Here is an 18,419-nt window from a genome sequence, read left to right on the forward strand (position 1 = left end):
GTGGTCCAGGGCAATATTTGCACTCCATTTTAAACAAGTGAAATTATACTAGAAAGTTTATTTGGGAGTTAATGTTTGCCAGAGTAGAGAATATGATTCAGGATTTGTCCTGGCTGGTGTTGCTACATATAAACTAAGGAAACTTTTTACAAGGGCATGTAGTGATAGGACAAAGGAGAATGGCTTCAAACTGGAAGAAAGTAAGTTTAGATTTTATATTAGGAAGAAATTCTTCACTGTGAGGGTGGTGAAGCGCTGGAACAGGTTGCCGAGAGAAGTTATGGAATGCCCCATCTCTGAAAGCGTACAAGGCCAGGTTGGATGGGGCTTTCACTGGTCTAGTGAATGGTGTTCCTGCCCATGGCAGGGGGATTGGAGCAAGATAATCCTTAAGATCCCTTCCAATCCAAGCCATTCTGTGATTCTATTAAATCAGCCAGAAGTTACCTGTCTTTTCTGGACTTTCTTCCTGGATGTTTCTGCATGTAGACATCTCTTCCACCCTTGCTGTCATACTTAACAGGAGATAGTAGCAAGTTCATGAATCAGGAGTCAGTGTAGTAACTGAAGCCAGAAAATGATAGGTATTTCTTTGTGTATTCAGACTGTACAGGTCAGCATTGTTCCCTGCATGACAGGAATACACATTTCAGAAAAACAGGAAGATTACTTAGCAGCAAAAGTTCTTGTGAAGGCAATTGTCTGGCAGCAAAGGGCAGTTTATTGCATTTCACGCTGTCTAGCTAAGATTTACATATGTGTGCAGTACTAGGAGTTTACAAACAGTGGGTAGAGATAGATTTGTCCAGAACTTACTAGTTTGAAACTGCTGAATGTAAAAGATAAAATCACTGTCCAAATGTGCCTGTTTCCATTGGCTTTGCTGGTACACAGACAGCTTGCAGAAACAAGTTGGCTGGAACCATGTGAGATGACAGCCCTTTCTGTCATGATTATTCACTGCCACACGACTTTTGGGAGCTCACAGCCAGACTCAGGAGGCTCCTTGTCCTGCCATGTGTGCTGGCACATCACTCAAGGACTCCATTCTGGTGGAGTTGTCTTTCCTCCCTCAGCATTTTTATTGCCATCTCCCTCCCTCCCTCCCTCCCAGGTGTTATTGAAGGAGATCAAGTGCTGGAATTGCTGCTTTGAAGCATTGAGGTTTTCATGGAATAAATGGCTTCTGGCTGCTGCTAGCTGCTTGACATGCCCAGTGTCAAACCAGGGACACAGACACTGATTGTACCAAAGATGCAGCCAAAGACCTAATCTTACAGTGCCAGAGAAAATAGAAATAGAAACCACTTTGTCCTGGATTCTGCTGGAATTTTGGCATCTTAGCAGATGACATCCACAGAAATACCAAGCTTGGGCACATGCCCCTTCCAATTTAGCAGCCACTACCTCTTCTCCATGATGCCAGAGAGAATCATGCAATACAGGATTTTCTCCTGGCAGCCTGTCAGCAGCAAGGAAATAGTGTCAGCTTCCTACACCAACATGGCTTCAGGGTAGTAGGTAAGGGCTGCTGGTCCTTGCCCCCCAATAGTTTCTCACAGGTATTGCCAAGTGTTTTGATGACTGTTGGGATCTGGTGTGGGATATCTACCCAGAGTGCTTTGCAGTTGTTTATTAAAAAAGATCACAGAATTTGCTGAGTTGGAAGGGACCCATAAGGATCATTGAGTCCAACTCGATGGCACAGCACCATCCCCAAGAGTCACACTATGTGCTTGAGAGCATTGTCCAAACACTTCTTGAATTCTCTGAGGCTTGGTGCTGTGACCACTTCCCTGGAGTGCCCGTTCCAGTGTTCAGCCACACAGGGTGAAAACCTTTTTCTAATATCCATCCTAAACCTCTCCTGACACAACTTCAGTCCATTCCCTGAATCCTGTCACTGGTCACAAGAGAGAGGAGATCAGTGTCTGCCCCTCCTCTTGCCCTCAGGAGGAAACTGTAACTGCAGTGGGGTCTCCCCTCAGTCTCCTCCAGGCTGAACAGACCAAGTGACCTCAGCTGCTCCTCCTATGACTTCCCCTCAAGGCCTTCACCATCCTCATTGCCCTCTTTTGGACACTCTCTAATAGCTTAATATTTACAGGGCTGTCTGAAACTTTAGCAACAGAAACTAATCCAATGTAAACAACATGGTGTGTGTGCATTCCTGTGCTATAGTTATACTAACATAATTAGAACAGAAAAATATACACTAACAAAGTTTCCCATGTAGATAGGTCTTTTTCTTTCTGATGTTTAAAATACTCATAGCTTGTTTGTCTCAGCAGCTATTTTTTCTCATTGATTTGGAGTGGGGTCAATCCACCACACTTGGAAAAAATCATCAAATTGTACCAGTCTCTGTAGTAGGCAGCAGCCTTGGTTGGTGTGCCCGACTCCAGTTAAAGCATTGCAAACAAGTGCAGAGCAGAATCCTTTAAGGCCAGAACCAGTGTTTCAGTTACATTTTTCCAAAGTGCTGCAGGATTGTCTGTATGATCTTCAGTTGAAAATACAAAATGTTTCTGAATAAAAAGCCTGTTCATTTGAGTTTGTTCCTTCCATGGCACAAAGTGCAAGCTCTGAATGGTGAGCAGTGTAGAAGTCCCACATGCATTAGAGAAGTTTGCTAACCTATGCAAGGACAGTATTAGGGCAGGGCATTAGCTTCTTGTTTCCCATGTTACATACAAACTTGGGACCATGGTCATTTGCTTATGTTGTTGAGTTGATAGTTAACTCTCTGCTTAGGTATCTGCAAACAGTGCTTTCCACTGTTGTTACTGAAATGCCACATTCTTACATTTCACCCGTGGCATGGGAAGAAGTGCATTGCAGTTATTATTGCAGTTGCTTTGAGTGGCTGCTTTACATAAAGGAACTCAAATGAAATCAGTGGTCACCAAATCTCTGGCAAATGTTTGTCCTCAAAGCACAGAGATGGTGTCCCAACACAGGTGACAGGAGGTACCTAAGCACAGGGCTGGCTGTCAGCCCTGCTCAGGTGCAGTGACAGCAATGTGCCTCTCCTGTTATTCAGTGTTATCCCAAGATCCTGCTGTGTTTTCTAGATCTGTATGTAAACTCTTACACTTTGTGTTCACATACATGTGGGCTGGTAAAGTAATAAAAGGCAGTTATTTATTCACATTTCCTCTGTCATTGCTGGTATGGTTTGGAACGTTCTGCCACACTCTCTGGCTCAGGCTGGGGCACAGGTGCTGCAGGAGTCTTGCTATACTATGGGGGCTTGAACTAAGCATTGAATGATTCCAGTGTGTCCCTGGGATACCTCTACCTTGGAGGGAATTTGGTCACTATTTTGCACTCCTTGTGGGCTGCTGCTTTGCCTCTGACACAGCATGTGTAGATTGGAAGTGGTGTTTGCTGAAAGCCTGAGACATGCATTGTGTACTATCTCCCAGGATTTATCTTCCAAAAGCTCATTAAACTGATCTGGTTAAGGGCCATCAACCCTCTTAGATTAGAGATATAAAGAGCTTCAGTGGACTCTACTCATCTGGGTACTCTAATAGCTTCAAATGAACTCCATCACAGACAAAAAAAAGCTGCCTACGTCATGTCTGCTATCATGGCCCCTGCCATGAATGCATTTTCTATTTTATTAGACAACATACTCTGTATAATATAAGGAAAGACTGATTCTTTAACTGAGAGGAACTAACTGGTTAAAGTGAATAGAGCTACATACAAATAAATTTAGTAAGGAGCTCAACATGGGGTCTTCACAGCTTACTGTAGATTCCTGGGAATGATGAGCATCTGATGAGCATTATATGGAGCAAACTGGAGCTCTCTCTGCCATCAATTTCTCATGTGAATCAGGTGTGTACAAGGTGTGTACAGGGAAGTGCACACCACTGTCTGTTCCTATCCACCATCTAGGCCAGGGAGATGCAAACCAACATCCCAGCAGCTCCTGTCCTGGAGCTGTGTAGTTTGCAAGTAGAAATTCAGCTTGGAAATTGTTTTGTACTAGTCTAAGAAATGTCTTATCTCAGTACTTGGGAGAGGAAACATAAAAAATCCTACATCTGGGCCATTATATACCTTCTGTATTTTGTGGGAAAAGGTCGTACTTGGACACTGGCACTTGGTTCTGAGATTCCTTTATCATTCTGCACGATAGGGTTGTCTGTGTTGGTAAGAATACTAAAATTGGGCACATTTGCCACTTGAAAATGGCAATGCTAAGTATAATTTCTGTACTCAAAATACAGTAAGCATATAAAACAGCAGATACACATTCCTGTTTAGAGACAGTTGAGGTGGTTTTAATCAGGGTTCAGGTATTCACACAGAATCTGACATTTGCATTTTAATGTAGAGCAGACATGCAGAATATATTTTGCATAGTCTGTCTTCTTGAAATGCCTTTGGGGTTTTGCAGATACCAATACTTTCAATGCCAGTGTTCTGAGCAGAACATAATTGGGATAAAAATGCAGAAAAGACTTCTTTGCATTTGCCAAATAATCCCTTTCATTTCTTTCCTTGATGAGGAAAATTGCTTTCATTATTTCTGTAACACTGGAAACACTCCGGCCTATAAAACGAGTCCCCAAGTTTTGATACAGGTTCAATGCTATAAGGAATAAATGTTACCGTTTCAACAAAAGCTGTTCCAGCAGGTTTTTTCCACCCTTCTTCATTACTTATAAGAGAGTTTTGTCTAACACTCTTATCTACAAAGAGCCTAAGAAGCACCAGAAGGTTTATGTCCTTCTCCTGGACAGCTAGTTCATTTGCCTCCTTCTTCTGTGGTGAGGTGTGCTTGGTTTTTTAAATTCAATTGCAAAGCTTCTTGTTCCTTGCATTAGCAAGGTGGTGGGTAACCCCTTTTACCTGCTGAAAAATGAGGCTATTTGATGATGAACATCCATCTCCCAGCCTTTACTCCTGAATGAGAATAATTTTTCACCACTTAAACTGTTACATGGTCGTGAGCACACTTTATCAGGCTGAGTCACTGACTGTTTCACTGAAGGCACATCTGTAGCTGTGCTCCTCTACTGTTGGGTGCCTGTGAGGCTCCATCAGCACAAGTGAGCAGAATGCTTTTCTGCAAAACCTGTCTCTCTCAGCCTGAGCACCCGCAGGATGACGTGAATTCCTCTCTCAGGAATCAGAAAGATTCTGCTCAATAAGGAAAGTGGGCATAAGATGAAAGTCTAGACCTAAAAAGTAAAGGAGGATCTGATACAGACCACAGCTTTTTGGAATGGTTGTCTCTGAGGAAGAGATGTGGGAGAAACAAGTCCATCAGGCTGGCTTTACTATGACCTTTGCCTTTATTTCTTCTTTATGGTTTATACTTTCTCTTGAGTCTAAGCTGATTTCATCATGTTCAAAACAAAAATTAGCACTCCTAAATTGCATGGAAATGACAAGTTATTGTGAATTTTTTGAATAGTTTCATATTTATATTCAGTTGTGAGATTTCCTCACTTTCTGCCCAGATGCTTCAAAATCACTATTTTTTTAGAAACGAAGACTGTTGCTCTGCAGATGTTCCATTTAACATGGATATTCAGTGTGCAGTTCTTGAATGTCAAGTTAGGTTAAGCTTGAAATCGTGCCCTCAAAGCTGAGTCTGCTCTGCCCTCTTGTGTCTTTGGAGTGTGTTGCCAAAAGCTCCCCAGATACAGCTACTTTACCCTTAAAACTGGAATTTTCCCCTCAGAGACTTAAAGAGTGAGATGCAAACACATGGATATTCATATATGCATTGGTTTTTTCAGTGATGAGTATAGATCAACATATGTTTGAACTAAATCTGTTCTGGCAATATTCCTCATGCACATGCATTTCTGAGGGGAAGGGAAAACAACTTTAGAGTATCTTTAATACAGCACAAAAGTGCTGAAATAAACCTGTTAAAGTTGTGGGGTTTATGAATAAAGTTTTTAGGTTTATGAAGCTTCAACTGAAAAATTATCTACTAGAGGGAGGAGTGAAGAAGGGGTTCTTCCAGTTCACAGCGACTGGGCTGCTGTGAAGTTGGGGTTGGCTTTGCTTGACTGACTCCTTGATGTAGCAACTTTTGACCTTAGACAAAGTTACAGTCCAAAGCTATAAGTGTACAGTCAATAAAGGGATTCAAAGGGCAAAACACTCTGTCATGTAGTGGTTTAAAATACCTTTGAGATAAGATTTAGCTGCATTCTTAAAAAACCTTGCCAGCTTCTCTGCGTGGTTGAGTTTTTTGGTTGAAAATGAACTCAGTAGGTAGGGGTGAGCTGGAAATTCAGATTTCCTCCCCTTATTGTATTAGGAGGAAAAGACATTGCCCTGGCTGTGTATCCTTTCTATTCCCACAGGAGCAGAGTGCCACAAGCTGATGGAAGCTACAGTGAAGCACAGTTTACTGAAAATATATTTATTTTTAAAGAGTCTTAAATGTTTTCAAATCACAGTGCAAACTATTCTATTAAAGAGTGGCTTTTTTAAACAAAGTAGGAAGTTTAGAGTTTGTTCCCATCTGCTGTAAATCTTTTTGATAGTTTAAGGCTTAACATTTGCTCCATGAGTGTTAGATGATGAGCCAGTCCTGATTTTGACATGGATGGTTTTGTGCTTTTCTTAAGGATGTTAAGCACTTTTCAAAGCAGCTTTGTCACTTTTCTGTGTACTGCATTGTGTGATGTGGAGATCACGTACCCAGTCTTTTCAGGAATAATACTGACAGCCTTTCCAGGCACAGAGAGAACTCAGGCACAAGCTGTGCTCCTTTTGGAACTGGAAAGCAGAATTAAGGGATCTAGGTGTGCCAAGTCTGTTGCACACCTGGGGGACTCCAGGCCTCCTCTTGTGCTCCTGGAACAAACTGCATTCCTTCCACCTGTTTCAAAAATTCACTGTATCAGCTTATTTTACCTTTCCCTGTCCTCAGCATGGCCCTCATTTGATGTGTCTTTTACCTTCTGTGTGTAAACAAAGAAGGCACTGCTAATGATGAGTATTGAGCCTGGGCAAAAGATATGATATTCATCAGTAAACACCTTCTGGTTTATGTTTTTCCAGTACCACTCTCAGGATTTTGGTTGATGATGCTCAGACTGAAGCTTCTAACAGGTAGTTTGTTAAGCTACTTTAATGACCCCAGTAGCATCAAAAAGTCTTTTTCCTGGAACTCCTCAACCTATCTCCATAAAGCCCTGCCTGGCCAAGGAGAGGTGAAGCCTTCTCCCCACTTCATAAATGGAAGTTCAGAGTTGGACTGTGTTTGTTGACTGCATTGTGGTTTTGTGGAAAGAGGCTGCTGGTGCTGAGAATAAATTCTCTTTTTTTCAGCCTGTCTGCTGCACTTCCTAATCCCTTGGCTAGGTGAAGGAAGGTGAATTATTAGGTAGGGAAACATGTTTAGACAGTAAATCTGAAATTTAATAGGCAGTGGCTTTCTCATTGTATTTCTTTTCTAGACACAGGTTTTGAGCTATTCTCACAGATGACCATAAATTCTCTTTAAACTCTTTTTATGAAGACAAAGAAATACAGTTTGTTGATCTATGAATGCAGAGCATTGAATCTGTAATCTATTATTTGTTTTCTTACCTGTCCAAAATCATAAGGACCAAAGAAATCCAAATAGATTCTTCTTCTCTCATGGTTTATTTTTTCCCCACAGTCATCCACCGCTGCCCACTGTGTTGGTACTTCTCAAACTTTTATATAAGGTATAAGGTATTACCTTTTATATAAGGTATTTACCCTTATCAGAAACCATCCCAGGACTGTCTTGTACAGCCCTGTTCTAGTGGTTTCAATTTATTTTTAAGACTTGGTTCAGCTGGGAACAGCCATGTGTTACTCTTATTTTTCCTCTATCCATTTTGCCTGGCTACTGAATGGGAGTGGGTGTTGAGTGTTTGGCCTCTTGTGCCTTCTCCTGGGGGTTTGGGTATCCTGTGACTGTTTGGCAGGCTGTCTGCAGGCCACCAGGTACCCTGAGTAGAGAAGCATTACTCAGCATCTCTTACTAAAGCAAGTCCTGAGCACAAAGAATTCCACCAATTCTCACTGCCTGAAAATACTTTTCCCCAGCCAGTTTTTAGTCTGCATATTCCCCATCTTCACATCCCATTTTTCCTGTCACTGTTGTTGAACTTCATCTGGAATAATCCCCTCCTGGCACTGACACCCTGGTTTGAGTGCTCTTTCACCTCTCTGTTGTTGGTTAGCTGTGTTACTCATCCTGTAAACTGGCTGTCATCAGTCAAGCCCTCATAATCTCATAATGATGTTGTTGCTCCATGGGAATGGAGCAGCACTCTGACAAAGCTCACCCCACAGCAGGGTGTGCCAAGCTGACTGCCCTGGTGCTGTGATTGCTGCCTGTCACCTGTTAGTGCCAGCTCCTTGCTCTCCTCAGGTGTCCCACTGCAAACACTCCCCCTGCGCTTGCAATGAATGTGATCCCTCCAGCCATGAGCTCCATCCAGAGGTGATGGAGGGATAAAGTGTAGGAAGCACTGAAAGAACAGAAATAACGGTTGAAACATGAACAGCCTAGATGAGAGATGGAGATGGAAGTGAGAAAAAATACAGAATGTAAGAAAGAGGAGAGAGAGAGAGAGACAGAGCTTCCTCTGAGATCAAATAATCTTGAAGGGAGAATATCTAAAGGCAAATATGGAAAACAGATACTACAAAGTTTGTGCTAAGGCATGCACAAAAAATGAGGACAAAGATGGGGGAGGAACAGAGTGACAGAATTTTGACTTTTAAATTTAATTATAATACATTGTTTTTAACAACAAAAGTGCTACAGATACTTCTGGTAGTTGTCTGAAGTGAAAGCTGAACACTCTGATCTAAAGAATCTTTCCTTGTTGCTGTTAAGTTGGCACTTCTGGACCTGACAAGGTTCACCTGGAGTTGTGGCCATATTTCAAAGGCAGGACTCTGAGAGACAACCAGGTGCTTAGAAAATAAAGAAATACCATTCTCTAAATGTGCACTGTAGCAGTGTACAGAATCTTAATTCACAGCAGTCTGTAGACTTATGGACAGACTTTTCCTGCTGATATCTTCGGTCCAGCACAGGCTGCATGAAGGAAGATAGGGTTAGTAATTGTGGTCATCTGTTTATTGTATGATGCAGTGTATGCGCCCAAAGGGAGGGAGGAAGTGCCGGATTTTTAGTTTCAGATCCAAAGTGAAAAGATCAGAAACTGAATACATAATAATCTCTTGGGATTTTAGGTCACTTGTGCATAGCCAAGGGTGGGAGATGAGGCAGAGTTTTTTCCAAACTTGATGTTTTAGAAGAAGACTCTTCCACTCAGCAGCACAGCACAGAGCTGACTACTGATGGTAGAAAAGCAACAGCACCAGCTCTGTGCACAGGTTCTGGGTTATATCAGGTCTGTGTCCTGCCAGAGTCACTTCTGCTAGGGGGTGTATGGCCAGTGCAGCTGCACAGGAGGGGTGACATGGCTGTGGCCTCATGCTGTAGTAGTTCTCAGACTGCTTTTATTAAAGTGCTTTGTTCACACTGGGCTCTCAGGTGCAAATGAGAATAGTGCTTGGTTTTCGACTGGAGGGTTAGGCTGGAGCATCAATACAAAGGGTCAGCAGTGGAGCCAGAATCATGATGCCCTTCTCATCTCTCAACTGTTATGTTTACTTGTTCGTGAATATTTTTTGGCAATGGTTTCCCATGGTGTCTTGTCACTGCTGGGTTGCAAAGAAGTGGTGACAGTGCCAAGAGTCCAGCACCTGACCACAGCTCAGTAAGTCCACAGTAAAGCAGCTTACTCAGCAGGAGGGGAGGGAAGGCTCAGTGTACCACTGGGGGTCATTTGCACTATGTGGGTCGCATGGTGTAGTGCCAAGCTGATGTAAATCAGTATTGAATTGACTCTCAGCCATTGAGTGAGAAGGTGTGCAGAGACTGCTGTCACTCTGATAGCGGGAGCTGGATGATGAGAGAAAGCTTTAGCATGTGTTTGCCACCCTGGGAAGGAGGAGAGGATGATTGCTGGAGGACTTTATATTTTAACCTGCAGCTATCTTAAAGATTTCAGTGTGTGCAGTTAAACTCAGAGCAGCATTTTTCTAGCTGTAGGCTCTACTGAAATCTTGTGTTGAGTGAGGATTCATTTGTCCTCAGGTCTGGCTGTGAATTAATGGTCTGTTTTAGAGGTCTCAGTGGGCTAGAATTGCCTTCTTGATAGAGAAAATGCCAGTGTTATGCAAACTCAGCAGGAGCACTTTGAGATGCTAAGAGTCTTCCTTGCTACTTTTTGTTGATCCAGGTGGTCCTTTCTAAGTACAAAGTCAAAGAAATTACTGTTTGCCCCTTCCTTCATCTCCCCATGCAAGTGTCATGTAGTCAGCAGGAACACTGGATCCTCCCTGTCTCCCTTTCCTGTTTGCATGACAGAGAAACAGAGGGAAGCGAGATGGAACCACACGTTCCTCTGCATCTGCACTCTGAAGGCAAAAGTTATTTGTGAGCCTTCAGCATGTGGGTGGGAGAGCTGCCAAGCCAAAGCTGTTCCCAAGTATCTGTAAACTAAATCTTATTCCCTAAATTCATCCAACTAAGGAACTTTCACTCTGGCAAAGGCTTGTAAATATTACAGTACCTGTCACTTTTGGATGCTGCTTTCTGTTTTCATAGCAGCAAATTGAAAGCTTTGAAATCTGGGATGTTTCGTTTAGTTTTGTAGAGGTTGACCTCAAAGCATCAATCTTTCTGCTCCTTTTAGAATCTATGAAAATAGCCTTTTCTCAGAAAACTTCTAGTAGTGGCAACACTGCTAATGAACAGAGTTCTCAGATATTCCAAAAGTTTGAGGATGTATTGAGATATGTGTACCAAAAGATGGTTTTGTTTCTCTGTTACTTTCAGTGATTCAGTTTTCTTTATATATATATATTTACAATGAAGTGAAAAGTATTAATACAAACAATGTTTATAAAGTGATTTATGAATGCATGTCTGTCTCAGAGTTATGTTTAGCTTTGCTGGGGTTTTAGTTCACATGTACTTTTTAGTTTCTGCACCATCTGCACAGCATGGCCTCCACTTGTTTCAATTCAGCCATGCTTTGCTTATATTTAAGGCAAGTTGCTGGTTGATATAAACCTGTGACTTGAGTTTGCCAGATGCAGTTGCTCCCACCATTTGTGCTTGTCTCCAGTTGCTTCTTGGAGGAAGGTGTCATCCTTTTTCTCTTGAAATAAGTCTGAAAAGCGAGTCTTGGCAGACCTGTTCTGAATTGTGCTCAGTACCATGCAGCTCAAGTTATAACTCATTTGTGGCTCCCAAGTTAACCTGACCACAGCTCAAACTCCGTTAAAGTAGTACTTTTTAAAGGCTGTGCTCACTGAGGAGGTAATTTAATTAGTCATTCATACTTGTGTGATGTCCTTGATTTGACTTAGTCAATGTTGTCAACGTGCACAGAGCTTGTCTGAAAACCTGCAGCCCTGCTGACCTGTCTCAGAGCTGTGGCTGAAGCCAAGGTTCTCTGTACACTTCAGATTGCAACCCAGCCCTCTTAAGTGATTTATGTGCAAGTCCTATGAGTCCTACAGTGGTTTCTGCCTTTCCTGCTGCATTCCCAGGGGAATCTCAGCTCTCCTACAGTGAACAGGAAGTGCATCCTAGAGCAAGTCAACTTACTGAGTCACTAAGAGGGCTGGTTTTTGACTCCAGCCTTCCCACAACCCCATGTGAACAAGCACAACATTGGCAGAAACACTCTGGAGGAGACCTGCTCCATTAAATTTTACCATGGTTCCCATGATTCTTCTCTTTACCCAGAACTTGCTGAGCAGTCTTGACATGGTGGTGTCTAAACAGTGCTCTGGTTGGCTTTGCCAGACCAAATGAACCAACTGCTTTCATGTCAGAGCCATCCCAGAGAACAGCAGAATGTTCTGGCACCTTGTCTGAAGTAAATACACACTGGAATCTGCCACCTGAGAACCCCTACAGGAGATATGGCTTTGTGAGACTGCCTCTTCTAGTCACATATACAGACCATTCTGTTTTTTGTAAAATGCTTTAGAAAATTATGCTCGAAGGCATAAAAAGATCCCAGTTGCTTTTCACTTCACTGGCTAAGTCTTGTGCGGTGTGTTCCTAAGCAGGTGATCATTTTTTGCTGCCTGTGAAAATACTGGCTTTATATTGCCATTTAGATTGTATGAAAATTGAGCCTTTCATCTTCTGAAATGTTTCCAGAAACCCAAATTCAGGCCTGGCTTACAGTCCCTTTGGGTGCTTTAATATAAGCTGACTATTAAGAAGCAGTTAGTATGGAGAGAGCTGGTAATGATGCAGCTGAGGAACTAAACCCCTCATCTTCATTTGAGTCTTTTTATTTTCTTGCAGATGAGAGGATCTGTTCACCACCCTTTATGGAGCTGACAAGTGCCTGTGGAGAAGATACCTTGAAGCTTATAGAGAAGAATGGACTGGCATTCCCATTCAGTATGTACATTAGATTTTCTCTGGTACTTCTAGTGGGTTCTAAATACTGCACATGCACCCCCCCAAAACATAGCCAACATTGTAGGAGTGTGGATTTCACTGCCAAAAGTGTCAAGGATATTAAAACTTTCCTGAAACAAATGCTCTGAGGCAGTCTGCTTGGAATGTAGAGCAAACCCCCTCCCTATCAGCTTTTACTTTGCCCTTTATTGCTGTTCCTTACTTTCAGCACCTCGCTACAGGAAACATGAATTCCTGGGAAACGCTAATAGTTCTAACAAAGTTAGCCTCTTGCCCTGAACTTGTACAAGATGTTTCTCCTGCCAGCTGCATTCATTTTTTTCTTGAGAAAATCACTGCCTTGCTGATTGTCCTCTTTTTTCACCCCCCTCTCCCTTCCCTGGTCCATAGTACAAATATAATCTTAGAGGGTAAAAAAAAAAAGGGTTAACACAGATAACAGACTCCAAGGGCCCACAGCTCAAACAGCTGCTATGAACTGTTTGTGCTTTTTAGCAAGTTTCATTGCGGGGCTTGTGCTTGACTGGGTTCCTTTATTTGATTCCTTGCAGTATAAAGTGAGCAGGATCGTTAGTCGGTGTTTGTTCCCTTGGTGCTTGCCTCATTTGTAAGGTTCAGAGGTAAAGTCGTGTGGAAAAAGCATGTTTTGCCCTCCCTGCCACCGCTCTCCCAAATGAGGCAGGTCTCCTGAAGATAGGTTGTGAAGCAGTACTTTAAATTCCATTGAATGGCTTTGCCCTCCTCTTCACATTGTGCCCTCAGTGCAGACTCACTAGTCCTCAGTAGTCAGCAGCATATATTCAGGAGGTCTGAATCAAACCCACTAAAGGATGATGAAACTACAAAATAGCACTGAAAATTAATACACCTTGATATTCTGGGAGTGTTTTTTCATTTTCCTGTCTCTGTTTTTATTTTTTCTTAAAAATGGTCCAGCTCTCCAGAGCACATGTCTGTGACACATCATAAACCATTTTGTAAAATTCCAAGTTACCAAGTTATTTTGGACTCTAGTGCAGGTTATCTCTTTCATAGCTCCCTGTCATCTTGCCTGGTAATTTGATTCTTCCAACAACCTGCAAAGAAGTCTTGTCCTATCCACCCCCTCACTACTTGCAAGTTTTCATCTCCTCTCCTTAACACATAAGTAACATCAGCCTTAGTCATTGTGTGGGCCCTAGGGTCTTCAGCTCTTCTCTGGCCTCATAGTAGAAGGAGCATGTTGTTTCTTTCCTCTTACTGGTTTTACTCCTCCTCTTAATCAGGATGGAAGTGAGAATCAGGATATACAAAGCAGATAAATGAGAGGGAGAAAGAAAAACTGCTAGGCTTTCTGCCTCTTTCTGTCCTCCTCTATGATTGCCTGTGAAAAATAACTTATATCTTAGTTTGGTTCAGCCCACTACATTTTCTGCTCTTCCCTGAAAACAGGGAGGTAAGAAAATAAGTTGGTTTTGACTGTGTCCCAGTGCCTTTGTTTTAAGGTCAGAGGTGTTTTGTGGTACCTGTAAAGTAGCTCTAGCCTCAGAAAAAAATGATATAGTTGTGAAAATGCTCTCTGAGTAGACAGGATGGCAATCCTTATACTAGTACTAATTTCTTAGCTGATGCTTTGCAACTCTGTCCAGTCCTAATAAAGATCTGTGCTTGCACCTTAGTTACAGGGAGAAATTGAGAAAGTAGAGCTTGGAGCAAGCCAAGCTTTGCAATGATTGAGGACACTGTTCAAGCAGAGACTGTCACTGGTGTCTGTTACAGTCAATGCCTTGGTCTGGTGGACTCCAGTGTTTGCATGTGTGGGTGGGAACAGGATTATAAAGGGTTTGTGAGTTCTGTTTCAGTGGTGAATTGTCTTTTCTTTTTTATTTACCCAGTTTGTAAAACCAGAGTGGCCCATGGAACCAACTCTCATGAGGTGAGTTAAAAATTTCTGAAGTATTATTCACCTGCTTCCAGTCATGTCCTATCCCCTACTCCCCCTGTGGTGGTTTGGCTGGTGATTTCCAATCCTGTAGTGGGTAGGACGAGGGCTGTGCCTAAACAACCTATCTTCCCCACCCCTCCCTCATGTTTAATTGCACCATTATTTTTTCAAAAATCTGAAATGAAGTTAAATATGACTTGAACCTCCCATCATGCAAGCTATTTGTAGCAGTTTCTACCTTCCATCATACTGTTGCTTCTAGCAGTTTGTAGTCTCCAGTCAGCTTTGTCCAAGAAATCTCCTTCAGTCGCTCCTTTGGTAAGAGGTCACTAAATAAAGTTTCTGTCCCAGAAAATTACTTTTCCAATATGTATGTGATACAGATGAGAAGTGGGTTTGTGCTTCAGATGGAGCAGCTGGCTCCTTTCCTTGAGGGGGAAGGGAGTAACAAATAGAGATGGTTTCCAGGCAATGTTCAGTTGTAATAACACAGTGGGATCTGTGGGGAGAACAGGACTGGTAGAACTTATCTGCCTTCCTGTAAGGCAATTGCAGCTAAAATGGTTGTATATTCCCGGAATGAGTGCATTACCTATGAGATTAGCTTCCTCTAAATTTAAGTGAGTTGAGTCCTGTTTTAATTCTTTTCCATTTGTGCTTCCTGCCTTCCTGCTTACTTCAGATCAGTTTTGAGAGTCCAGCCCGTGCTGCTGGCTCTCCTCACTCCTGGCTTCCTTTGTTAACAACGTGGCCATCAGGTTTCCCAGCTGCTCTTTGAAACGTGCACTATGAGACATTGCTGCAATGTCTCCGAGAACTGAAGACCCTCAAGTAAATTGTAAATCTAGATGAGCAGAATGGCTGTGGCTGAAATCTTGACTGACCAGCACTTCCTTTTAAAAATGCAGTGAGATTTTTTAGGCAGGCTTTGCCTTGGCTTATTTCACAAGCCAACAGTCCTGTTAGTTTGCTGGAGCAGCTGCTATAAATTTTTGCTGTCATTCCTGAGAATACTTGGGTACTGGATTGTTAATAAATTTAAGACTCCAATTTTCCTGCTGATTTTTCTGTCAAGAGTTCCTCTGCAACTGCAAACTGAAACGCATGAACCTCTCAGTACTTGTCCAGTTAGGCTTGGACTTTATTCCCTTGGTGAATCTTTCTTTGATCTTCTTTTATACAGTGCAGACACATCTAAGCCTCCTGCCAGAGCAAAAATTAGACTAAAATACAGCCATAGTCTGCAGTTTATCACAGGAACTTATGATGAGAGCTTAGGAGGACCCCTGGAAAAAAGCCTGAAGTCTTGCATAGTACTTTACATAGTAGTAGCAGTAGTCACTTTTGGAGTTGCTGAGTTCTCAGGGCTGATCCAAAGCTATATTTATGATCAGAGTGGAACTATTTTGGAATTGCTTATGGTCAATAATTACAAAGGAAGCATAGGATAAATACCTGCTTATAGCACAATCTGTCTAAAAGATGGAGCATAGGTCTAGAAGCAAGAAATTGTTGTCTGTTTTATTAATGACTTCTTGTCTGGCTTTTGGTAAATCACGTCACTTTTTGTAGATATATTTCCAATGCAGGGCTGACACTGAAATTAGAGCACTGACCAGAAGCCTGTTTTTCTTCATAAAATGGCTGTTAAGTAAGTTCAAGTACTGGCTAACAGGGACAGCTGAAGGTGCAGGCTTGAGTTTAAGTTTGGTGCATGAGTTTGGGTTTTGTGTGTGAGTTCACCAGATGAGGCTGGCAGACTCCACTTTTCTCTTGTGAGTACATGTTGTGCAAGCTGAGGTGGTGTCACCCTTTCTGTGGGGTCCCTAGTTCTACATGGCCTCTGCACTAGCAGTGGCCTCAGCAGCTCAGCACTTGACTCCCAGTTTGCCAGCACCATTTGTTAAACTTCAACAGAGATGATGGCTGGAAGTTGTGCTTCCTGGCTGCCAGTGGGTCAGAACATAACTAACCTTTGGTAAAGCTGCCATGAGAGACCCATAGCCTGAAGAAATGTATCCAGATTTTTTTCTGAGCATTTGAGCAGACAAGAAGGAAAAGGCCGAGAATCACTATGTTTTGTGAGACTGAATTCCTTATGGACATTGTCAGTAAAAATTCTTGGTGCAAATGTTTTGTTTTGCCTTCAAAAGAGCTCTGTATTTATAATGAGAAATGCTATTTGGAAATTATGATATCAAGTATTGTACCCACGTTACTGCCAGACACAGCAGGTCTGTGCTAGATGACAAAGAGCAAGTGCACCCTGCAAGCAAATTCTTGGAGCTCTATTCATGCATGTTAAAAACCATGAGACATCGCAGTGAACCGGCATAACGCAACACCACGGGATTTATATGGCTTATATGGGCTGTGTGCTAGTCCATGGGGCTGCCAGCACAGAGCTTTGCAGAACAGAGGCTTCAAATAGCTTCCAATAGCCTAGGTCAGTGCTAGGCTATCTGAGAAGATAAACTCTGGCTTTCCACACTTCTAAAATAGACTGAACCTGTTCATCTTATGTTTATTTGTGGGAATTAATTAGCTAAGAGTGGAAGAGAATACTACAGGAACGGCACAGTTCTTGCCAGTGTGGTGTTGTAGACGCTATAATGCCAACAATCCACACAAGAGGAGGAAGAGAACAATGTTTCTTGCCACCAGTAAGAGACAAATGAGGTGTGATGTTGTTGCTGTGAATCATCTTGATGGATGATTCTGTCTGTTAAAGAAATTTCCTGCACACGTTGTTACCACTCGCAAATTCACTCTGTGCTGTGTAATAGAGACAGCAAGAGTGTCAGCTGCAAGAAGGTATTGAATGCATCCATTGACTTGAACATAGAAAATGTTAATCTACTGAGTTATTGTGCATGTGTACAGTTATTTGATCATTCATAAGGCCCAATAAATGCCTTCCTTTTCAGCATATTTATTCCAGTGCCTTCAAGAGGACTATATGTTTAGAGTAATGGGGTGAAACCAAGCAGGAAAATGGATAGGCCAGCATTTGTTAGTAGTAAAAACTACTAGAGTCTGAGAAATGTCCTCTGGTGTGGGTGAAGCCCTGGTGTTTAGTCTGTTGCAACTTGGTTGAAGCAAATCAGGGAAATAGAACTGTGGGGAAGAATTCTTGTAGTTAGTGCACAGAGCTGTTCTTTGTGTTGTTCTCATGATACAGGCTTGTATTCAATACAAACTTGTTGTCTCTGTTGGTCAGATGTTTTATCTCTTTGTTGTACCTGCAGTTGCATTAGTTTCCTAACTAAAGGCAGCAACTGAAATTGCAAAGTGCTGTGAAGAAAATGTTGATTGAAAATGAAAGCTTCACTGCCAGTAGTGTTTGCAGAGCTGTGTGTCAGTTAAGTGAAACACAATGAAATAGAGCAAGATGCAGAAAAGGAGATGTTCCTCTTGTTGCTTGTCAGGTGTGGGTAAGCATGAAATTATTGCCAGCCTTTTGCACAACCATGTGTGTGTGTTTCCAGATGGCGATCATCTTCAACCAGGAAGGTCTCAAAGCTGTTCGCCCCCCTTGTGTCATTCAGAGCTTCATCAATCACAATGCTGTGCTCTATAAAGTTTTTGTGGTCGGGGAATCTTACACTGTGGTGAAAAGACCGTCTTTAAAGAACTTCTCTGCAGGCATCTCAGGTACGTTGTACTGATTTAAAAGAAAATGTCTGTTCTTGCAGCCTCAGCAGGAAACATCTCCAAAGAAAATATCTGTGAAAAAACTGCTGAAGTGAAGGCAGCTGGTTTGGACATACCATGTTTCCTCTTCTGTATTATTTCAATAGAAAGGGAGATAACTCACCTGCTCTGTAATACATACAAATGGCATTCATATAGTAAATATTTATGCAATGGTAACCTGAGTCTTACCTGTTAGACACTGCTTTATGTCATGTGGAAAGGAGGAGAGGGAGAGAAGTTCTCTCCTTTCACAGTAAGTTCATGTGTCATTTGTTCCGGAATTTGTTTATAAATGTGCTTTGGAGA

The 18,419-nt window shown here is 42.2% G+C and overlaps 1 protein-coding gene across 5 annotated transcripts in view; it reads left to right on the forward strand.

Moving 5' to 3' along the window:
* Positions 1-18,419, forward strand: part of ITPK1 (inositol-tetrakisphosphate 1-kinase) — a 141,438-nt gene that overhangs the window by 107,996 nt on the left and 15,023 nt on the right. For all 5 annotated transcript variants that reach the window (XM_053979228.1, XM_053979229.1, XM_053979224.1 and 2 more), the window contains 3 exons: positions 12,374-12,472; positions 14,368-14,408; positions 17,906-18,071. In XM_053979228.1, coding sequence (XP_053835203.1) covers positions 12,374-12,472; positions 14,368-14,408; positions 17,906-18,071 — 306 coding nt within the window. The remainder of the gene's footprint in view (positions 1-12,373; positions 12,473-14,367; positions 14,409-17,905; positions 18,072-18,419) is intronic.

This window comes from Vidua macroura, chromosome 6, assembly GCF_024509145.1.
Source record: "Vidua macroura isolate BioBank_ID:100142 chromosome 6, ASM2450914v1, whole genome shotgun sequence".
NCBI lineage: Eukaryota > Metazoa > Chordata > Aves > Passeriformes > Viduidae > Vidua > Vidua macroura.